General features: G+C 41.7%; 1 protein-coding gene across 1 annotated transcript in view; it reads right to left on the bottom strand.

Moving 5' to 3' along the window:
- The window catches only part of stk38l (serine/threonine kinase 38 like), a 99,354-nt gene that overhangs the window by 14,039 nt on the left and 59,956 nt on the right, over window positions 1-25,359 (bottom strand). The window contains exon 9 of the mRNA XM_062482875.1: window positions 13,098-13,159. Coding sequence (XP_062338859.1) covers window positions 13,098-13,159 — 62 coding nt within the window. The remainder of the gene's footprint in view (window positions 1-13,097; window positions 13,160-25,359) is intronic.

Below are 25,359 nucleotides of genomic sequence, written 5' to 3'. Positions count from 1 at the left end.
TATCAAGAGCAACACAAATGTCATTGACCACTTTCAATGCAGCTGTAATAGTGCTATGTTTTTTCCTAAAGCCTGACTGGTAGGGTGATAAAATGGCATTGCTGTACAAGAACTCCTTAAGCTGCTTGCTCACAAGAGTTTCACAAATTTTAGCAAGTACAGATAAGTTAGATATTGGCCTATAGTTATTTAAAATAGCTGGGTCACCACCTTTAAACAGTGGAAGAACAAAGGCAGATTTCCATTTCATTGGTATTTCGTTGTTTTTCATTGTCAGATAAAAAATATATGTAAGTGGCTCTGCAACAAAATCAGCAGCCAATTTCAAAAAGTAAGGGTCTATACAATCAGGCCCTGAAGGTTTCCTATGATCTAGGCTTTTTAAGGCTTTATGAACTTCCTGCACAGGAAGTGGTGTAAAATTAAAAGGCTGACCAGTATAAACTGGAACCTCAGTACAAGGTTTCACAGACCTTGGACTACAAGAGTCAAACAGAGAGCCAGAAGAAATGAAGTGCGTGTTGAAACAATTCAGTATCTCCATTTTGTCATGAACAGCGACAGAGTCCTTCATAACAAAAACAGGTAAAACGTGTGAGTTCTTACTCACAGAGAGGGATTTTATAGTTTTCCAGAATCTCCTCGGATCATTTAAATTTTCAGTAGTAATAGACAAATAATATTCAGATTTTGCTTTCTTGATAAAAGAGGAACATGTGTTTTTAGTTTCCTAAACACAAGCCAGTCAGTGGCAGAACCTGTTGTTCTTGCCTTAGCCCAAGCTAGGTTTCGCTCATGAATACTGTCTGCTAGATCAGCGGAGAACCAGGGATTTTCCCGTCCCTGTACTCTGTACTTCCTAAAAGGGGCGTGTATATTTATGATTTGTGTAAAACCATCATTAAAAAAAGACCAGGCAGTTTCCACATCAGGGATTAGCTCTATCCTCCTCCAATTAAAATTAAACAAATCATGATAAAACCCTTGTTCATTAAAATGTTTAAGATTCCTCTTATAAATGATACGTGGTTTTAATTTAGGGACCTTAGTGTTCCTGCTAGCAGCAACAACACAATGATCACTTAAGTCATTACAGAAAACACCAACAGCTGAGAATTTATGAGGAACATTAGTTAAAATCAAGTCAATTAATGTTGACTTGTCAAGGCACTTAGGATTTGGCCGAGTTGGTGAATTTACTAACTGGGTAAGATGAACAGAATCACAAAAAGATTTAAAATCATTAGCCACGGGCATAAGCCAGTCCCAGTTAAGATCTCCAGCTAAAACAATTTCACCATAATTTAGTCGGGATATAAGGTGTATCAGCGACTGTAATGCCTCGTTTGAAGCGGATGGAGGCCTATAACACCCAACAACGGCCATTCAAAGGCCCTTCGAAATTTCAACATCCACTGCAAGAAACTCTAACTGCTTGCAAATCGATTTAGACAGAACCACCTTGACAACAAATTTTGATTTCACATAACAGGCAACTCCTCCACCTTTCTTTGCCCTGTCAGCACGATAAACATTGTAACCATCCAAGTTAATGTCATCATCAATAATTGATTTTGTAAGCCATGTTTCGGATATCACAATGACGTCAGCATCTAATGATTTGACCCATATTCTAAACATATCCATTTTTGGTAACAAGCTTCGCACATTTAATTGCATAATATGTAGACCAGGCAAGGATATGAAGTCAGCTGGCGTCTGAATACACTGCAGCTCAGGGCCAGGGTTAGGCTGCACATTACCAGATATAAGCAATAATAAAACAATCAACAATCTCTGTTTAGCAACATTACATGTCAATTCCTTAGACGTTTCATATCCGAAGTCCGAACTAGCCCTCTCACAGCACACCAAGTAGTTATTTAAAGCCAGAAGGTTTTGGAGGCGGGGTAGGTCTCTGAGCATACTCCTTGAAAAGTTTGTATCCTGCGCTAACTGCTTTGGGGTTTGTACGGTGTGTACTACAGCCATGAAACAAGTGCCTCCATTAGCAATGTCCGACGGGCAGTAGACGTTGTTTGATGCACTCACCCAGGTACGATCGCTTGCTCCCAAGCCCCACAAACACAGCGCACAAAGTAGCGCCATGAGAAGCGCCATTGTCTCTATCCAGAGAAAGAGAGAGAGGCGAATGCGTGTCTGTGTGCTCGCGCACACGCAGCAAGCCGCACGCAGAGGAGCTGGAGCGTAGAGAGGTGAGGAGGAGATGCGGTGGCGTAGTCCGGCGTGAGACGCCAGGCAGGTGACGGTGCAGTAAGCTCTTGAGACCGGGAAAGAGAGATTTTCCGTGGATTGGAGCAGTGTATCCCGATTAGATGATCCAGGAAGCCCCCTATTCCTCAATTAAGGTGTGCAAAAGCGCTACGTATATACTTTGCTTTCAAGTTCGGTATGAAAAGTTTAAGTAAAAATTAAAAGACTTAAAAAAACAAAACAGACAACACTGAGTACTGACGAGGACATGGACTAACATGCTGCCATCTTGGATTCGCCGAATTGCGAATGACTTTGTTAATGGCATTAGTTCATTAACAAAACTAAATTCACTGAAGTGATCATACAGCCTCCTACCTCTAGTGCACATTAGTCCAAGCGGTTAATGAAGATGTTCAGTTCCCTCAAGTGGGAACTGAACATCAGCTCCCTCACCAAAAAAGCACAACAGAGGATGTACTTCCTACGGCAGCTGAAGAAATTCAACCTGCCAAAGACAATGATGGTGCACTTCTACACAGCCATCATTGAGTCCATCCTCACCTCTTCCATCACCATCTGGTACGCTGCTGCCACTGCCAAGGACAAGAGCAGACTGCAGCGTATCATCCGCACTGCTGAGAAGGTGATCGGCTGCAATCTGCCTACCCTCGAGGACCTGCACACCTCGAGGACTGAGGCGTGCGAGGAAGATTGTGGCCGACCCCTCCCACCCTGGTCACTCCCTGTTCCAGCTACTCCCCTCTGGCAGAAGGCTGCGGTCCATCAGGATCAAAACCTCACGCCATAAGAACAGTTTCTTTCCATCTGCTACTGGCCTCTTCAACAAGGCCAAGGACTCCCATTGACATTCATTCACTTATTTAACTATTACAAGTCCATCTAATGGCAATTACAGTATGCACAAGCCACCTTACCTCAGTATCCGTTTGCACTATGTTGACCACTCACGCTGCTCATTCTTATTGTTATTTTTATATATATTTTATTTTATATTTAAATTGTTGTATTCTTAGATTGTTTAGTTCTTAGAAATAGTTAAACTTTTGTACTTAATTTAAGATTCGTATATGTTTAGTGTTTTGCACCTCCCTGCCACAGTAAATTCCGTGTTTGTATAACATACATGGCGAATAAACCGAATTCTGATTCTGATTGTGCAAGCTCAACATGGCTGAAAAAGATCCATTGCAAAACTGGCTGATATTTTTTTGGGGGGAAATGTCGAAATGCTTATCCAAACAACGTCAAACGCGGCACCGCACTCCATTGGATTATAAAATGGACACCTGCAAAATATGAACTTTGCAGAGTGCCCCGTTCTCGAGATAATCAAAATAAAAAAAATACACAGATACACTGTTCCTGGTAGCTCTCCAGGAACAGGGTTGGAGACCCCTGGTGTAAAACTATGATAGATTGGTGTGGTGATTGTTATTTCTCTTTATGTTAACTTTAATGTTGATTTCAGTTACTGTTTTTCCTTCCTGAAAGATAATTGGTAGCTTGGCAGCACCAGAGATCCTGAGCCTCCCAAGCCCTCACATCACCAGGGACAGAAGCCCAAGACGCTGCGTGGCCAGACTGGGCGCTGTCCTTTAAAAAGATTTCACGCTTCCCCCTTAATAAATGAGCCATACGGCTGCAACTGGTTTGACAATCAGTGCCTGGGCCACAAAAGCTGAGCTGGGAGGGAGGCGATCGTCGAGACAACGCCTCGAGAGGGAAGGACAGTTTGGCTGCAACACAAGTATCACCAGCCGACCCGGGTGGAGACTCCCCGGAAGTTTTTATTTTGTTAATCTAAACACGTGAGTGAAATTCACGTCGTTTTTGTCTGAGTCTCCTGAATTGTGTGTGTTCAGCAGTGTCTCCAACAGGATTTAGTGAGACTATGGGAGGGTGAACCTCAGACCATCTAGGGGGTTTTGGGGGCATGCTCCCCCAGGAGAAGATTTGGTACATTTTAAAGTTAAACCCATCAATCTAGTGCACTCTGAGAGCTAAATTGAGAGGCTATCTATGAAGAACTTTGTGCTAGTGTAAAAAATAAGGTCAATCACATTGGTTGAACATGAATAGTGAAGACACAGAAAAAATTATACTACCATTTAGGATTCCATCCTTATTTACAGCGTTTGACATAAACAAAATAATGATTTCCTACATATGCCAACTTTTGAAACTGCTCTGATCTACTTCCCCTTTCTCTGCTTTCGAACTCACTTGCTGTCCCTCTCACAGGGCCAGACTGGGCGCTGTCCTTTAAAAAGATTTCCCGCTTCCCCCTTAATAAATGAACCATACGGCTGCGACTGGTTTGACAAATGAAACATCCGAAAGAAATCTAAAAGGCTAATATTTTGGATATTGATTGGATAGGGTAAACATAGGCATATGGTAATTTTCCCGCTTGTCTTCCTGGCATAACGTTGCCTATTCTTTTCTTTTTTTACAGTAAAATAAAATAAAAAATATACTGCTGTGGACGTTGTTTTCTCAATGTGTTTACTGTGTTAATGGACTGAGGATGGGAGTAGGATATGGTATTCGGTTTCGGATTTGGTAGAATCTTAACCAGTGGATTCGGTATTCGGCCGAACCCCAAAAATCTGGATTCGGTGCATCCCTAGTTTTAGGTGAATCAATTTGATCCATGTTCGATGTGATGCTTGAGAAAAGCGTGCACATGCAAGTATCTCAACTTCTTGAATTTGGATAAAATTATTCTGATTATGGGCAATAGAACTGGGGTCTCATTTATAAAGCTTGCGTACGCACAAAACGGGGCTGAAAATGTGCGTACGCCACTTTCCACGCAAAGGTTGTGACTTATAAAAAACAAACTTGACGGGAGAATGTGCGGTCCTCCACGCAAACTCTGACCCTCCCGTAGGCCTACGCACATTTTGGAAACAGTTGGAATTGGCGACGCAGATGACCGTAGTGTAGTCAGACTGCAGAAAGTAAATGTGGGAAGAACGATTACTCGTAATATTTATATATTTTGTTTTCCTCACACACTTTTTTCACTCGATTTCATCATTATTATGAAGATTTAATCCAGCAGTATTATTTTAGCTTGTACTGAGCGATAATTGTTCCATAAACACCTTGTACAATCAACTCAAATTTTAAATTAAAATTCAGCGCTGTCTCACCATCATATTGTCCACTACTGGAGTGCAGGAGGGGGAAATGCCCGACTGCATGGAATGCAGATAACATCACATATCCTACCTTTAAATAACTGCAGAATACAGTGTATAACTAAATATATTTATTTAATACTGTGCATATATCATCATATGTCAAAAACTGGAAATACAGTCGTTAAGCTCCCGTGCAATCGCTACATTCCACGTCATCAGTCCAGACTTTAATAGATTACTGTTCATAACAAAACGCTTTTGTTTTCAAATTGTATCTCGACTCGCGGTATCACTGGCACAGTTGACGCCACTCGCACAGTTTTTGTAATTGGTGATCTACCGGCCACCACATTTTCTGAGTTTTCGGGCTCCACCAATAGGCTAACAGTGTCTGAGAAGTTGTCATGCGCTATGATTCACCGTAAAGAACAATCGCATGCCAGGGTCATGATGAGATACTAGATTAGCATTCATGAGGTGCTTTGCATTGACTATTTATGGTTAAAAATGGGCGTGTTCAGGGCGGGGTACAATGCTGATTCACGTACGCACACTTGTGGGTAATCTGTGATTTATAAAGGGAATATTGCGTACAGGTGTGCGTAGGCACGGTTTTATAAATCTTAATTTTTGTGTGCGTACGCCATTTTAGGCTTTTGGGCGTACGTACACTTTTAGTAAGAATCCTACGCACAGTTTTATAAATGAGACCCCTGGTCTTTATGGAACCGCTTTATCCCCAACTGATTATTATGGTTCATTCCAGTACTTGAATTCCTGTTTTAGATTTTTGTTGCAGACATTATGGCCACAGATCACATACCTGCCCTGTATATTATGGCTCACCCTCTTTTCTACCCCGAGACCAAGGGGAGGGGGGAGGAGTAACACTAACACACACTTCTTCCTATTGCAAGGGTGTGAGTTATGTTTATAATTTGTAGGGGGGAAATTGTTTTCTGACTGCACATAATCTGATTTATTTAGATTTCAAAACATGACTATAGTCAAACTTTATCCTCTTGACTAAAATACCTATTTGTTACGGTTTGCTGTACTCTACAAAATCATTACAATAACTGTAAATAAATAATGATTTACTCTTCCAGTTATATCAAGGTGGTGCCCAGTTAGAAATTTAATCATTTGCATTATTAATTAAATTTAAAGTATCCTGGGTTTGATGCGATGCTGGATAGGGACCTCCACAGTTTATGCAAGCCGCACAGTGCGCGAGCGAAATTTTTTGTGCATTCATTTGAGCGAAAAATAGTTTTTTGAGCTTTATGTAAAATAAACATAGACGTTTTCCAATTGGTAAAACTTTGTATTGTCTAGTGAAGGTGATGCCTTTATCATTTCTGGCTCCAAATTGTCGACAGGGGAAGCAGAAACATGCATCTAGCTTGGCTGAGTACAATAACTTCGAGAACAAGTGAGTTGCAAGAGATTCGAGGTTGAATTCACTTTTATCTGTAAACGTAGAGGCGGAGCTCTAACCTACGTTGCCTAATTATCAACCAGAAAATCACTGGGGAATAAAAAAAAAAAAGAAGCATATTACTGAAAACACTAACAGACTTTTTCATAGCTTCGGCACCAATTATCTTCAGATCAAGCCTCACAAACGTTTTCACATGGTTTTTGATTTTCAAAACAGTTTTTCCGGTAAAGCTGATCAAAGTCGGCGATGAAGCAGCCAAAACAGGAAGTGAGACAATATCTCAGGAAATATTTGCTGATTTGACATCAAACGTGGTACAGGTGCTCGGGACCCTGTTCCAAAGAGGTCCACAAAAGGTTGTGTCATCTAACCGCTAGGGTGCGATCCCGTGTCTGACACATGTTCAATTGTGATACCAGCTGAATTGATGAGGCCGCCATTTTGAATGAATGAATAAAACGTTTTTGGTGAATATCAAATTTTCACCAAATTTGGCACAGATTATCTTCAGATCACAAATCTGAAAACCGCTTGCCACAGGAGAAACTGCTTATATTTTTACCCAGTAACTGAATCCAGCCAAAGCCGACAAGCTTTTCGAAACCGTTTGTCTGGTACAGCCAATCGAAATCGGCAGCAGAGCCGCCAAACAGAAAGTTGTGTTGTATCTCAGCAAATCTTTGATGGATTCACGCCAAACTTGCTGCGTGTACTCGGAACCCTCTTCTGAGGATGTCGAAAGTTTCTTGTGGGTCATTGTATTTGTTAGTATTATTATTATTATTATTATTATTGGTGGCCAAGCAGCGAAGCTGCGGAGCCACTTAAGTGTTTCTACCTTTTCTTATTATTGGGTGTGCTTTGCCTTCGGCAAGGGCACAACCTTTGTTCTCGCACATATATATTTATTATTATTATTATTTCTTTTCCCACCCCTAAGGATCCGTCAATATTTGGACTACATAGACAACGTCAGTGTCAAAAGTTTCGTCTTGGTAGCGATTGAGTTGCTTGTATTTTTATTTACGTTCCGTTGCATGGTTTAAGTTGAAATGGCGTTTTTGTGGCGAAAAGTGAAGCTAACGGTGGCTAACTTGCTAGCCACAGTCACTGACATGACGTTACTAACGTCACGAAAACACGCGTGACTACCTATAGCAGAACATTAGTTTAGCAGCTCGTTAACTTCTGGGAGATAGCTAGGCTAACTATAGCTTTTCTGCAAGGCAGCTGCAGAAACGCCACAAGCAAAGAGGCCAGGGTGATAACTATTTACTCATTTTACTTTGTGATGTGAAACACAATTGTGAAATGTAATGTACAAAATTAGCTGATATTATTAAGGAAGTAGGCCCACATCTACTTTCGGAAACGGTAGTCTACTATTTCACTGAAGCATTAGCATCATGACATTAGCCTCTGAAAATAATTCATTTCAGCCTAAACCGTACAATGGAACGTTACATCGAATTCAACCAACGCAATCGCTACCAAGACGAACACAGCAGTAGTCTAGTATTGTACTGTAGTAGTAAAATTTACCGGGGCAGCTTCTCCACACAGGGCTATATCGCATTTTGCATCGTTACTGACAATGATTGCTACCAGTCAGCTTTTTATGAATGAGCGATTTTCCACTAAATAAATGTCAAGCTTATTTACGTTTTTGGGGGCATATTTTCAGTTAGCAGATGGTACTGTTTGAATCGCGATTCCATCTGAGATAGGCTAGCTACTGCCAGTAACGTCGTTGTTAGAATAAGCTTCAAAGGGGGTTCTTTATTAATGAATGAATGCAATATGAGTAGGCTAAATGCCTGAAAATATCATGAGAAGGAAAAAACTTAAAAGGACGTTTAAGTCATAAAGATTAGGTCCCTTTTTACACCGGTCTGCCAAATATATTCGTTTTGATTGAACTATGAGGCTGCTAGTGCTATAGCCTATCACTATACCCTCTTTCAGGGGAAATGAGAAGACTTTTTCATTCTACACTTCACTCATAGTATTTTGAGTTGTAAATGAGCAGCACAAAAAATATGCTTTTAAATCTATGTAATCTTTATAAATAATAAGTAGGCTATGCTTTTTTAATAAAATATACAGAAATATCAGTTGTAAAAATGTCATTAAAAAACTGACTCCTCTGCAACCGACGCAAGCAAGCACACCCTACAATTTCCCCAGAAATTGTACCCTCTCTAGTTATTATTATGTCTAAACTTCCGCCTCTTGGTGTCTATGGCAGCCCCTAGAACCGTATAGTCAGAAGTTGTGAAATTTGGCACACTCTTTGGGGCCAGTCCCCTCATCAATTTCACCAAGTTTCATGTCTCCCATTCAAACCCTCTAGCGCCACCAATGGGTCAAAGTTGAAGGTGTGTTTACACGTTACTTTTGAACCACATGCCTCATTTTCCAAAATGAGGCATCGTTGTATTCCCTGGATCAAGACGAGTCATACCCAGTTATTTAGATTTTCAGCCATTTTGAATTTGAAGGAAAAATGTTTTTTCGCTACCTCTCCTCCAATTCTTGTTCAATCATCTTCAGAATTGCTGGAGATGATCTTCAGACCGAGCCTAACAAAAGTTATCATATGGACTTTTGATTTTCAGCAACTGAGCCGGCAAAAGGGAAGTGAGGTCATATCTCAGCAAATCTTTGCTGCATTGACACCAAAGTTAATACAGGGTTTCGGAACTGTGTTCTAAAGAGGTCCACAAAAGGTCATATCATTTAACCTCTAGGGGGCGCTGCAATAAACAAAGATCTGTTTCAGCCAATAACTGTTGGTTTGTTTGCCTTAAAAGGTCCCATGGCATGAAAATTTCACTTCATGAGGTTATTTAACATTAATATGAGTTCCCCTAGCCTGCCTTTGGTCCCCCTGTGGCTAGAAACGTTGTAAGTGTAAACCAAGCCCTGGGTATTCTTCTCCGCCTTTGAGAAAATGAAAGCTCAAATGGTCCGATCTGGAATTTCCCCCTTATGTCGTCATAAGGGGAAAGGTTACCTCCCCTTTCTTTGCTTTGCCCGCCAATGAGAAAATGGGCTATGATGTGCGAGCGTGATATTGATTTTTCCTCGAGAGACATCATGGCTTGCAAATGACTGAAGCATGGCAGTTCACCCAGCCCCAGACACAGACATGGCACGTCCTAAGAAAAGCTCATTGTGGGACTGCTTGTAGTGGCTGTAATTCTGCACCAAGACTGAATTTCGGGAAAGAGACTTCAGATACAGTATTAGGGGACCAGTAAGGCCTATATAAAATCATTCAAAAACAGCATGTCATGGGACCTTTAATTAAGTGATTGCTTTGTCTGGTGACATCTTGGGAGATCTCATCGGTGACACATGTCAACTTGCGATACCAGCCGAATTGTTTGCGACTACCATTTTAAATTCATGAATAAAATTCTTATTTTTTTGTGAGACTAAGCCTTACAAAAGTTATCACATGGTTTTAGATTTTCTAAACCATTTGTACGGTATAGCCAAATCAAAGTCGGCAACAAAGCCTCCAAAAAGGAAGCAAGGTAATTTCTCAGCAGATCTTTGCTGCATTGACCCCATCCTTGGTATATGGACTCGGGACCCTGTTCTAAAGACGTCCAAAACAGTTTGTGCATTTGACCTCTAGGGGGTGCTGCAATAAACAAAGATTTGGCACGGGTCATCTACAGACCAACCCTCACAAATGTTATCACACGGTTTTTAGATTTTCGAAACCGTTTGTACGCTACAATCAAAATTGGCAGCAGTGCCGCCAAACAGGAAGTTGGGTCGTATCTCAGCAAATCTTTGATGGATTCACACTGAACTTGCTATGTGTATTCGGAACCCTGTTCCGTGGATGTCTAAAATGTTTTTTAGTCTATAACCTGCTTGGCCCCCTCATTGCTGCTTGCAGCTATATTTAAAGAAGAGGGTTTGTCAGGGCAGAGCTGTGACGTGCCGGTGGTCATGCCAGCATGCGGGCTGTCACATACCCCCACCCGTGGAAGAAGCCGAACTGTGTCGCAGAAGGATTCACTCTTTCAGTTAGTTTTTTTTGTGGATGGTAAGCAGTTGTGAACTTCTGTGCAAGGTTCTATGTTTTAGAGGTCGCTTCAAAGACATTGGAGGCAAACTGGGACCCTTGATCGGACAAGATGTAGTCTGGAACACCCCATTGAGTCAGGATCTCTTTGACAAGTACCTGAGACACAGATTCAGCTGTGGCCTTCCAAAGGGCAAAGAGCTCCTCCCATTTGGAGTAGTCACCGCAAAGACCAGCAGGTAGGCTTTTAGGTTGGAACTGCGTGGAAATGGACCCATCAGGTCCACACCCAGCATCTACCAAGGCCTGGTGACAATGGTGTGCTGCAGTTTTCCGGCATTCTTCCTTCCCTCAGGCTTGTATACTTGGCACACAGGGCAGTTCTTGACAAAATCCCTGCAACCTCTTTTAAGTCTTGAACCTACCCAGATGTCCAGTGATGGGGTCTTCGTAAAACATGCGCAGCATCTGGGAACGAAGCAGACTGGGACTGTATACCTGATGGATGTTTTTGTCTGGTAGCTGTATACTTTGTCTTCAATAATGGCCTGTTTAGTGGTCGGATTGAGGAGTTTGACTCCCATTTCCAGAAGGGACTGATACAACTCCTTAACTTCTGTAACTTGCTGTGTTTTCCATCACGGCCCGTATAAGATTCAAGACTCTGGTACTGACCTTCCGAGCGGTGAACGGGACTGCACCCAACTACATCAAGTCTCTCCTCCAGCCTTACACCCCCACCCGCCACCTACGGTCTTCTTCTGACAACCGTCTGGTGGTCCCACCGCTTAAGAGCGCCCGGTCCCAACACAAGCTCTTCTCCTGTCTGGCCCCCCAATGGTGGAATCAACTCCCCACCTCCATCAGGGACGCTGACTGTCTCCCCACCTTTAAGAAAAGGCTCAAGACACACTTGTTCCGGGAGTACAACGGCACTTAGGAATGCTTGGCTGGACCTGATGTTAGTTTCCTCCAGAATCACAATGACTCGTATTGAGAGACTTGTTGCTCTTGTTGGTTAGTTGTAATGGTTTCAAATTCTTGTACTCACTGTGAAATATTTTACTGTTGATTGTTTGTTTTTTCTACAGGTACACTCTTGCACTCTTGTGGGGAGTTTCATGTTGTTCAATTGTAACTTGTTTAACTGCATGCTCTTATGGTTCTTCCCTTTGGCACTTATTTGGTTTTCCACAATGTATGCTTCATGTTTTGGCTGCTTGCAATGTTTGGGGCTATCTCGTTGTTATGATCAGTGACCTATGCTCTTTTGTAAAGCTCTCTCTTGGAAGTCGCTTTGGATAAAAGCGTCTGCTAAATGCATAAATGTAAATGTTTTCCATAAGACGTTGTCCGTAAAAGGCAAGTCACCTCTCGTGAGTCTTGTATTGTGGACTGCATAGAGGCATATGTAGGATGGATGGTACATGGATCCTTTGCCTGAGCTCTGGACGATGCACTGTGCTGTGTTGTATTTTCCATTCCGATACTCCACAGCAACGGTAAAATCCTGAAGCCGGAGAGCACGTTGGATGAGCCGAGTGCTGGGTTTGCTCGTCTTGAAGACCCAAACCAAAGAATGGTCTGTCACCACAGTGAAATGTCATCCCTCTTGGTAGTTTCTCCAGGTACATTCTCCAATATTCAAATAAATCCGCCATATTGTCTTTATTTCTTATTCATGAAGATGCCTTTATCAGACGTATCGCAAACACGTGAAGCCCGATTTCAAGTCAATCGGACCTACAGTTTACGAAGCGAAGATTTGTAAAAATGTTGACACATTCTCATTGTACAGAAAAATCCAAGATGGCAACAGCTATGGGTTCCATGGTTATTTTGTTCCGCATGAGAATTAAGATGGATATACAGATTTTCAGGCCTTCTGGACTTGGGGCAGAGGAAAAAAATCACACACACTTGGAATCTGCAAAGGTGCCTGTAACTACTTTACCAGCAATAAAATATTTGTAACTGTGTTAATCACTGCATAAGTGCTTATATTAGGCTTGGTAATGTTTCAATAATGTATTCATTATGTTTTATATAACTCAACTGACTGTTTTTATGTTTTAAATAACAACAATTTACTAATGCTTCAAATTGTGTTTTTCATTCTACATCAAATAAATCATCTTTGGCTCTCAGAAACATAATGTATCTACCCTCCCACCCCCAACCACCCCGCTCAAAAAATCTCCCCATTGCTACGTATTCTTACCAGTTGTCTCCGGTTTTTCTTCCATGTCTCTGCTTTCCTCTTGGAGTTCATGTTTTGGAAGGCTGTAAAGTAGGGAAGCTGATTAGTTCTTGCACCACCCAACAATGTCATAACTTCCTGGAAATTTAATAATGCCGGTATTCTGTTGATTCTTCTTTGTCAGAACTTGTCTGATTTTCTTACCATAGCACAAAATTTAATTTATTAGTGTGTTTGCTGCAAGCAAAAACACTATTGTTATTCTGCATACTTATTGTGAGAATGCTGTTAAGCATTCTCATTATTGTTTTCCTGTTTCTCTTTATTGTTGGAATGCTGCTTCACCAAGTATTGTTCTTTGAATCTTTATTGGGTGTGCTTTGCCTTCGGCAAGGGCACAACCTTTGTTCTCTCACATATATATTATTATTCTTATTTTTATTTATTTTTGCCCCCCTAAATCTTCGTCAATATTTGGCCTACATAGACAACCTAGGTGTCAAAAGTTTCGTCTTGGTAGCGATTGAGTTGCTTGTATTTTTATTTACGTTCCGTTGCATGGTTTAGGCTCAAGTTAAGTTTTTGTGGCGAAAAGTGAAGCTAACGGTGGCTAATTTGCTAGCCACAGTCACTGACGTTACTAACGTCACTACGTCACTAACGTCACGAAAACACGTGTGCAGAACATTCGTTTCGCATCTGTTAACTTGGGGGATAGCTAGGCTAACTATAGTTTACTGCAAGGCAGCTGCAGAAACGCCACAAGCAAAGAGGCCAGGGTGATAACTATTTACTCATTTTACTTTGTGATGTGAAACACTATTGTGAAATGCAATGTACAATATTAGCTGATATTATTAAGGAAGTAGGCCCACATCTACTTTCGGAAACGGTAGTCTACTATTTCACTGAAGCATTAGCATGACATTAGCCTCTGTTGCCCGGGCAACACATACTACAGTGGTCTATGATGCATCTGTTTTCAATCGTTAAAATAAACATTCCTCACAAATACATTTTCGTTGTAGGATTTATTGTTGTTATACATTACATTACAAGTAAATGATTTGTTGGTGAAATTATCATTACCTGTGGTTTCAAACCAGTGTTGCTCACTGCAACGCTGTAGCTTAGCTACGCGAGACACACTACAAAAACATCTACACAGCTGTTTAGGAAGTCAAACGGAGACAGAACATGTTCGGCACTCCCCTTACTTAAATCAAAAGTCTAGGTAGGTGAAACTATCTTACTACTAACCTGAACTTCATTGCCACAGCCTAAACTTTGTCAATCTGTTCATGAAAATAATTAATTTCAGCCTAAACCGTACAACGGAACGTTAAATCGAATTCAACCAACGCAATCGCTACCAAGACGAACACAGCAGTAGTCTAGTTGTTAAATCATTTTCTGCTCCTGCAAATCGTTTTCTGCTCCTGAAAATCGTTTTCTGCTCCTGCTAATCGTTTTCTGCGACTGCAAATCTTTTTCTGCAACTGCAAATTATTATTGACCCTAATTTGACTCCATACTTTTTTAGCATTGTCAGCTATCCCCATTCAGGTTTTCAGCATTCTCACTGCTGTTTCGCAGGAGCAGCCGTTTCTAGTTATTGGGTGTGCTTTGCCTTCGGCAAGGGCACAACCTTTGTTCTCTCACATACATATTTATTGGGTGTGCTCAAGCCTTCGGCGAGAGCACAACCTTTGTTCTCTCACATATATATATTATTATTTTAATTTATTTTTGCCCCCCTAAATCTTCGTCAATATTTGGCCTACATAGACAACCTAGGTGTCAAAAGTTTTGTCTTGGTAGCGATTGAGTTGCTTGTATTTTTATTTATGAATTGCATATTGCATTCATGAATGAATGCAATATGAGTAGGCTAAATGCCTTAAAATATCACGAGAAGGGAAAAACTTAAAAGGACGTTTACGTCATAGAGATTAGGTCAATTTTTACACCGGTCTGCCAAATTTATTCGTTTTGATTCAACGATGAGGATGCCTTTTGCAGGGGAAATGAAAAGATCTATTTCATTCTACACTTCACTCGTATTTTCAGTTGTAAATGAGCAGCAAAAAAAAAATGCTTTTAAATCTATGTAATCTTTATAAATAATAAGTATGAATTTTTATATAAAATATACAGAAATATCAGTTTTAAAAATGTCATTCAAAAACGGACCCCTGTGCAACCGACGCAAGCAAGCACACCCTACAATTTCCCCAGAAATTGTACCCTCTCTAGTTATTATTATTTTTATTATTATTTATTTTTGCCCCCCTAAGCCTCAGTCAATATTTGGACTACATAGACAATCTAGATGTCAAAAGTTTCGTCTTGGTAGCGATTGAGTTGCTTGTATTTTTATTTACACTCCGTTGCACAGATTAGGAGGTTACAACGTTTTTGTGGCAAAAAGTGTCTTCTATCAACAAAGGGTACCAGTGCTAGCCTACGTCACTACGTCAGAACGACGCATAGATACAACGTGATAGAGACGTTCTAGCACGCAAATTGTAGCTTGGATTATGAGTGAAAAATGCCAACCCCCAAAATTACCAACCATTGGGTTTTGTTGAGAAAGCAATTTCGAGTGGAACTGCCATCTCGGATTTTTTATTTAGGTCGTGAAAGTCTTTGTAATTTGAGCGAGTGCGGGTCGCCCGTGAGACTGCCTAGGCAGCAGCCATGCAAGCGTCATAGTAGTTTAGTATTTTCGGAATTTTATAGTTCGGTCAATTCTACACCAAAAAACAGAAGGAGGGTAATGTTATGACGATATGACTATTGTGAAGACAGCCAGATGGTGAGATTTCAATGTAGGTTGCTGTAAAAACTTTGATTGGTTTGCTACGTGAGAGCCCTGTCAGCCTCCGTTGACGATTGCGTCAGCTGTTGTCGATCTCTGATGAGTATTTTCTTAATTTCATACCAGGGTCAATTCTACATCAAAAATCAGAAGGAGGGCAGTGTTTTAAAGATATGGCGATTGCGAAGATAGCCAGCCGGTCAGCATATTTTTGTGATTTGTGTAAAACTTGGAATTTGAGTGACACCGCGGCTGGTTTTGACGTTAGCCTCAGTCAGACTCGGCTCGCCCACTGGCAGTGTGTAGTACTGTCTTCAATGCCACAGCTAAACTTTACGTCAAAAGAAACGTTCTCATTTCCGGCGCTTTCAAACAATCAGTGAAATGTGGAGCAACAGCAGCTAGCTTGACTCTAGCAAACTTATTTTGAATTAGCCATTTCCCCCTACATTAATGTCAAACTTATTTACGTTTTGGGGGGCATATTTTCAGTTAGCAGACGGTACTGTTTGAATCGCGATTCCATCTGAAATATAGACTACTGCCAGTGACAACGTTGTTACAGTACCTTGTTTCAAAGGGGGTTCGCAGCTGTTTCAAAGGGTGTTCTTAATGAAATATGCAATATGAGTAGGGTAAATGCTTGAAAATATCACTAGAAGGGAAAAACTTAGGACGGACCCACCTGCAACCGACGCAAGCAAGCACACCCTACAATTTCCCCAGAAATTGTATCCTCTCTAGTTTTTATTTCCTCTTCCGACCACTTTTTTTGCTCGCCTACTCCTTTTACACTGTTTAAGCTAGAAACACCGTTCAAACTTTATTTGATAAAGTCTGAACTGCTCTAGTGTGCTATTACTTTTCTCATTGATAACTTTTACAGTTTTTAAGGTATTAAAGTTAAAAGTGCTAAAAAAAAAAGAATGGGTTTCAATGGTTCAGAATGTTCAAGTCAAATTCAATTGTGACGTCATGCACTGACAGAACTGTTTCTCACCACGTCAAATTTTGACACTGTTTAACACTTTCCTGCCTGAATATGCATAGTTTTTCAAATAATAGACCTGAAATGTTTATACCATTTAGACAAGAAGTAGGGCTTTCTAATGATATAAATATTTGTATGATTATGTTCATACAAATCATCCTTTATCAAGACTATTTCACAGAGCCATTCTGACAAAAATCTTCTCCGTCTGCATTACTTACGTATGAAATGTGCGTACATTTGTCGTGAATTCAGAACAGCACAGATTTAAGATAGACTATTTTGTTTAAAAGTTATGACCACTGAAGTGATGAGTGGGATAACGCAATTCCAATCTAGCGCGATGGCTCTCCATAACTAAAAACTGTTCTACTTTTTTCCACAATCGACCAAATTGGCCAAACAAGGTATGTACAGTGAGCTTAAAGTGTACATAATCTAGCTAGATAATTTTTCTTTAAGCAAGTTTCACAAAAATCTGCAAAGATCGAGGTTCAACACTGTCATAGCCGACCGTCATGAACAGCCAAACCGGGGTCACGAAAGGTTTACTGCAGCTGGCGTTACTAAGAACAAAGGCTTCGTAACTGAAACGTTTTTACTTTTAGTTGACGATATTGAACACAGATGTTAAGAAACTTGTCCTTACTCTAAACATCTCCGTTTTCAATTTGAAGCAGTAAATCTAACAGTAGGAATTCTCCCACGACATCCGCTCGCTCCGCTTTGACAAATATGTTTTCTCAGTCCACCATACAATAAACGAGCTAATTTTCGAGCACTTTCAATACAAGATACAGGCCATGTTAGATATATATACATAATTGTGTGGGCAATGTAGAACAGCAGACAGATTTGAAATATGATCTTTTGTTTTAAAGTTATGGCCATTCTGGTGACGAGTGCTTACAACGCTAGCTACGACTGTCATCATAGCTGCCATAGAACCGAAACCAGGTCACATAGCTAGCTACGTCTATCGTTCGTTACCTACAAACAAATGCTTCGTAACAGTATTTACTTTTTATCGTCGATAACGACAACAGAGGTTAAGGAACTTGTCTGTAATCAAAATATCGTCTCCGTTTTCAATTTGAAGCAGTAGATCTAGCTTACTGTAGGAAATCTCCCATTGAATCCTGATACTGAAACCTAGGTTAGAAATGTTGACAATCACCAACGGTTGTTACGTTACAAGAAACAAGGAACCAATCCGATTGGCCAACGCTCTTCACTGTTCCACTGTTCAAACTTTTTTCTGTTTCTACATCTTCCATCCATCCATCCATCATCTTCCGCTTATCCGGGGGTCGGGTCGCGGGGGCAGCAACCTAAGCAGGGAGGCCCAGACTTCCCTCTCCCCGGCCACTTCCACCAGCTCTTCCTGGGGGACCCTGAGGCTTTCCCAGGCCAGCCGAGAGACATAGTCCCTCCAGCGTGTCCTGGGTCTTCCCCAGGGCCTCTTCCCAGTGGGACGTGTCCAGAACACCTCACCAGGGAGGCGTTCAGGAGGCATCCTTATCAGATGCCCGAGCCACCTCAACTGGCCCCTCTCGACGCGGAGGAGCAGCGGTTCTACTCTGTGCCCCTCCCGGATGACCGAGCTTCTCACCTTATCTCTAAGGGAGAGCCCGGACACCCTGCGGAGAAAACTCATTTCGGCTGCTTGTATTCGCGATCTTGTTCTTTCGGTCACTACCCACAGTTCGTGACCATAGGTGAGGGTAGGAACGTAGATCGACTGGTAAATAGAGAGCTTCGCCTTTCGACTCAGCTCAGCCCGCATCACTGCGGACGCCGCACCGATCCGCCTGTCGATCTCACGCTCCATCCTTCCCTCACTCGTGAACGAGACACTTGAACTCCTCTGCTTGGGACAAGATCTCCTCCCCGACCCGGAGATTGCACTCCACCCTTTTCCGGTCGATAACCATGGCCTCAGATTTGGAGGTGCTGATTCCCATCCCAGCCGCTTCGCATTGGGTTGGGAACTGCTCCAGTGAGAGCTGAAGGTAACGGCCCGATGAAGCCAACAGGACCACATCATCTGCAAAAAGCAGCGACCCGATCCTGAGGTCACCAAACCGGACCCCCTCAACGCCCTGGCTGCGCCTAGAAATTCTGTCCATATAAGTTATGAACAGAATCGGTGACAAAGGCGGAGTCCAACCCTCACCGGGAATAAGTTTGACTTACTACCGGCAATGCGGACCAAACTCTGGCCCCGGTCGAACAGGGACCGAACAGCCCCGATCAGGTACCCCGTACTCCCGGAGCACCCCCCACATGAGCCCCCGAGGGACACGGTCGAACACCTTTTCCAAATCCACAAAACATGTGTAGACTGGTTGGGCGAACTCCCATGCACCCTACAGGACCCTGCCAAGGGTGTAGAGCTGGTCCACAGTTCCACAGCCAGGACGAAAACCACATTGCTCCTCTTGAATCCGAGGTTCGACAATCCGACGGACCCTCCTCTCCAGAACCCCTGAATACTTTCCCAGGGAGGCTGAGGAGTGTGATCCCCCTAAAGTTGGAGCACACCCTCCGGTCCCCCTTTTTAAAGAGGGGAACCACCACCCCGGTCTGCCAGTCCAGAGGCACTGTCCCCGATGTCCACGCGATGTTGCAGAGTCGTGTCAACCAAGAGAGCCCTACAACATCCAGAGCCTGAAGAAAATTAAAATGCAAATAGGATGATTGATTACTAATTTCATTTATGAGTCAAATAATGCAGCCACATTCTTAAAATGCAAATGCGTTTCTGGAAATGCATTTTCATTTGAATTTTGGTAACAATTTGCTTCCATACCGCAGTACCAAGCGGACCATCACTACTGACTACTAACCTGAACTTCATTGCCACAGCCTAAACTTTGTCATTCTATTCATGAAAATAATTAATTTCAGCCTAAACCGTACAACGGAACGTTAAATCCAATTCAACCAACGCAATCGCTACCAAGACGAACACAGCAGTAGTCTAGTACTGTACTGTAGTAGTAGAATTTACCGGGGCAGCTTCTCCATACAGGGCTATATGGCATTTTGCGTTGTTACTGACAATGATCGCTACCAGTGAGCTTTTTATGAATGAGCGATTTTCCACTAAATAAATGTCAAGCTTATTTATGTTTTTGGGGGCATATTTTCAGTTAGCAGATGGTACTGTTTGAATCGCGATTCCATCTTCTACTGCCGGTAACGTCGTAGAATAATCTTCAAAGGGGGTTCTTTATTAATGAATGAATGCAATATGAGTAGGCTAAATGCCTGAAAATATCACGAGAAGGGAAAACTTAAAAGGACGTTTAAGTCATAGAGATTAGGTCCATTTTTACACCGGTCTGCCAAATGTATTCGTTTTGATTCAGCTATGAGGCTGCCTCTTGCAGGGGAAATGAGAAGACATCATATTTCATTCTACACTTCACTCGTATTTTCAGTTGTAAATGAGCAGCAAAAAAAAGATGCTTTTAAATCTATGTAATCTTTATAAATAATAAGTAGGCCCTATGCATTTTTATATAAAATACAGAAATATCAGTTGTAAAAATGTCATTAAAAAACGGACCCCTGTGCAACCGACGCAAGCAAGCACACCCTACAATTTCCCCAGAAATTGTACCCTCTCTAGTTATATATATTACGTATCTAGCAATCCATCCTACTACATTGATCTTTGACGGTTTGGTTGGTTGAGGGGCAGTTCTATGGGCATATGTGAAGCCCTCTGTGACATTGCTTGTAAAAAGGGCTATGCAAATACATTTTGATTTGATCCTACCACATCGAAAAATCCTGGTAGTTCACAAACTACAGACCCATCAGATTGTGATACCAGTCTAAAATAAACAGGTAGGATGATTTTACAGATTGTCAAAAATTACACAATATTGATGTTGATGTGTGGCCAGTGTGGAGATATCATCTCTCCACCTAGTGCTGGGTCTTCCCCGAGGCCTCCTCCCAGCTGGACATGCATGGAACACCTCTCTAAGGAGGCGCCCAGGGGGCATCCTTACCAGATGCCAAAACCACCTCAACTGGCTCCTTTCGACGCAATGGAGAAGTGGCTCTACTACAAGCTCCTCAAGGGTGAATGAGTTCCTCACCCCATTTCTAAGGGAGACGCCAGCCACCCTCCTGAGGAAACCCGTTTTGGCGTCTTGTACTCGTAACCTAGTATTTGTGGTCGTTTCAAAATTACGCAATATTGATGTGCGGATGCACAGTAAACCCTGGTAGGACAATCTGGTTTGTAGGATGATTATCAGTAAGATACATTTAACAAAAAACCCTGTCAACAGAACCCCCCCCCCTCACATACCAATGCTGATTGGTTGTTGTGCAAGAATCGTCCATTAGACCAGAGTGGATCTTAGATTCGACACCATCAGAAGATGACAAAAGCTACAGAAAAAAACATTATACAAGCAAGTGATGAACCTTGAAAGGTCCTTTTTCATCTGAGCCAAGGACTGGTAACAGGAGCTGTCTTTGTTGATCTCTCTGCCGCATATGATACTGTGAACCATCGCCTCAATGACGACGATCTTTGTGTAACATCTCAAGAGAACTTGTTCAAAGCAGTAGAAGCAAACCTCACCACAGCCCTAGATGAGTTACTCCTCTATTACGAGCACAACCACCTACATGCCAACCCTGCAAAGACCCAAGTCTGCTCCTTCCATCTCAGGAACCGTGAAGCCAACAGACCAATTAACATCAAATGGTCTGGAACACCACTCGAGCACTGTACCCACCCTGTCTACCTTGGAGTAACCCTGGACCGTACCCTCTCCTTTAAGGAACACATCAAAAACACAAAATCCTAAGTCGGTTCCCGAAACAACATCCTACGGAAACTGACCAACTCCAAATGGGGAGGCACAGCACACACATTAAAATCTACTGCTCTGGCCCTGTGCTGTTCCTCTGCGGAATATGCATGTCCTATTTGGGAAAGGTCAACCCATGCCAAGAAACTTGACCCAGCACTGAACAACACCTGCCGCCTGAACACTCGCTGCTTGAAACCCACCAACATAAGCAACCAGCACCTCCTCACTGGCATTGCCCCTGCTGACATTAGATGGGAATTTGCCAGTCGAGTCGAGAAAACAAAAGATACTAGCGATGAACACCATCCCCTACATGGATGTCACCCTCCGGCCCAACGGCTAAAGCCAAGAAAAAGCTTTCTCAGCCATGCCCAACCCCTAACAAAGTCTCGGGATGAAACCAGAATCGAACTCTGGATGGAAAAGCTTGAGAATGACCCTCCTCCAACTGGCATGGGAATACCCCTACTGAAAACCTACCCCCTGGCTCAGAAACATCATGGGCTCAATAGAAAACACTCAACCGCCTCAGAACGAGAACAGGACGATCCAAAGATGCTCTGGTCAGATGGCGCTTCAAGACTGGCCCAACCACCTGTGAATGTGGAGAAGCAGACCATAATGTAGTACTGCCTTGTCTGCCCTCTACTACCCAACCATTGCAGCTCAAAAGACCTTGCAATATTCAACCAAAATGCAAAGGACTGTGTAAAGAGAACATAACATAGATTTCCATAGCTATGCAGATGACACACAACTATATATATCCACTGAACCCAACGATGCAACGGCCATCAATTCCATTACCAACTGCCTGTTGGCAATAAACAAATGGATGAATGATAACTTTCTTAAATTAAATGAAGACAAAACCGAAGTCCTACTATGTGGCCCCAAATCCAAAAGAGAGATGCTTATTAAGAATCTTGGATTCGGGCTAGTAATCCGAAGGTTGCCAGTTCGATTCCCGGTCATGCCAACTGACGTTGTGTCCTTGGGCAAGGCACTTCACCCTACTTGCCTCGGGGGAATGTCCCTGTACTTACTGTAAGTCGCTCTGGATAAGAGCGTCTGCTAAATGACTAAATGTAATGTAAATGTTAACCCCCTGTCTTAAACCAGAGGTGACGAGTCTCGGTGTAATCCTGGACTCAGATTTGAATTTCAACTCTCACATTAATAAAGTGACCAAAACAGCTTTCTTTCACCTGAGGAATATAGCAAAGGTACGACCATTCATAAACCAAAATGATGCAGAGAAGTTAATTCATGCTTTTATATCCAGCCGGCTGGACTACTGTAACGCACTTTTCACTGGTCTTCCCAAGAAAACCACTGAAAGACTACAGCTCATTCAAAATTCTGCAGCTAGATTATTAACCAAAACTAAAAGGAGAGAACACATTAGTCCTGTCCTAGCTACTTTACACTGGCTCCCTGTTACCTTCAGAATTGACTTTAAGGTCCTTTTCCTCACATACAAAGCTCTACACGGACAAGGACCTAGCTACATTGCTAACTCCTTTATAAACTACACACCAGCTAGAACACTGCGATCATCAAATGCAGGCCTATTAGAGGTCACCAGAAGCAGTCATAAGAAGATTGGTGATTCGGCCTTTGTCAATTACGCCCCAAAACTATGGAACAAATTACCCATAAATATTAGGGAAGCAAACACTCTAGACATTTTTAAAAGACAGCTTAAAACCTACCTTTTTACTGAAGCATTTAAGTAATTTTATCTCAAAAGGGTTTTCCTACTTGTTTTCTCTCTTGAACAGATATCTTATTGGGATTTTTATTTTTGTTTGAATTGTTTATCACTTGTATTATTGTTTTTATTGATTTTATTTAAAGCACCTTGAGCTACAATTCTTGTATGAAATGTGCTATATAAATAAAGTCTTACTTACTTACTTACTAAAGCAATGGGAAACTGCCATATGACTATCACACTTCAGTGAAATGAAAAGAAGATCTGAGCCAACAGTTATTCTTATAGAATTAAGTGTCCCATTGCCTCACTTAATCTTATGATATTTCTGCATTCTGAAAAATGTTGACCCATGGATTAATCACATCATCAATGTTCTAGTTTTAAAGGGAGCCTGACCAAAAAAGTATTACATTAAAAAAATATATATATATTGGTCAAACTATTACATTATTGGGTTCTATTTAGTGGTGGGCATAGATTTTTTTTTTAATCTAGATTAATCTCAATGTAATCTTGGCGTTAATCTAGATTAATCTAAATTAAAATGGCTCATTTGAATTCCGCCGAAGGCATTCAGAATATGTGTGCTACCCAAATAATGACTAAAAGTAAATCTTTGAGAACGGGTTTCTCAAGCCAGGTGGCGCATTAGACCAGGAGCTCATCTCCTGTTTCCAAAATGCATCACAAACTGCTTGAGAAAGCTGTTCTACTATGATAATTGGTGATGAAATTATTTATTAATTATGTTCATTAAGATGTACTTAATACTTATGTACTTTATTAAATGTTTATTAGATTAGTTAGCTTGGCTGATAGAGCTGTGCTGACGGGCCTGCCTCGGTTGCACTCAAACATCGTAGCTTGACGACGACTCTTCCCCTGCGCTACATCAGTGCTTGGCCCGGCATCTTTCGCATTAGCTAAGGGATGCTTTGCGTTTAGGTGGTATTTGAGACTGGAAGAACTCCTACAGTAAACTAATTCCGCATAGCACAAGGTGCAAAAAACCTTAGTCTTGTCGAGGTTTCCATTGGGAAGCTTCTTAAAAAGACATTTTCCCTGAAGCAAACCAGGCGGCTTTATAGCTGCATCCATGTTAGCACGTCACGTTTGATGTGATAATTTCATACACAAGGCATACACACAGGTTCGAAGACTCGTTCTCGCCCCCTACAGTGCAATTCGGCTAGGTATACATCCGCGCTAAAATATCAAGGTGAAAGTCATCATAGCTTGGGTAGTATAGACCCAGCTCCCAACCCAACTTTGAGAATAGATTAACGGCGATAATTTTTTTTATCGCCCGATAAGAGTGCGTTAACGCCGATAACGGCCCACCACTAGTTTTATTACATTTTAGATCACGTTAATTTGATCACAATTTCAGGGGTTATAACATTTTCAGAAAATCTTATAATGGTTACATGAATTCTACAGTATTAACCTAATTGGAGTTTGTGCACACGGGTCAAACCGCTTCCAAGTTCGATAAAATATATTACTGCACATCCACATCAATTATCAGTAAACACGTAAATTCATTAACATAACAACATTCCCTGATCTATTCTGAAAACAAAGAGTCCACTTTATATTGTCTTGCTGTTAGTTAGCTGGCCAGCATCTCATCCGAAGGATGAGCAGTGCTGACTGACAAAGCTGGCATAATACAGTTTGAATCAGCTTTTTTCAAAGGTTTTTCATTATGGATGGTTACTAGTTCTTCGAGTTACATATGCAGCATATGCAAACTCTTGTACATTTCCCTATTTCTCTAGTTCATTGACAGAATGTGCGTTATTGTTGGAATGCTGCTTCAGCTTCTATTTCTTCCGTGACACCTTTCAGCACCTTCAAATCTTCAGCTATTAAAACCGTTCAGCTATCAAAAAATTCAGCAGTTT

The sequence above is a fragment of the Osmerus eperlanus genome, chromosome 17, assembly GCF_963692335.1.
Source record: "Osmerus eperlanus chromosome 17, fOsmEpe2.1, whole genome shotgun sequence".
Taxonomy (NCBI): Eukaryota; Metazoa; Chordata; class Actinopteri; order Osmeriformes; family Osmeridae; genus Osmerus; species Osmerus eperlanus.
This window is presented reverse-complemented; position numbering and strand designations above follow the sequence as displayed.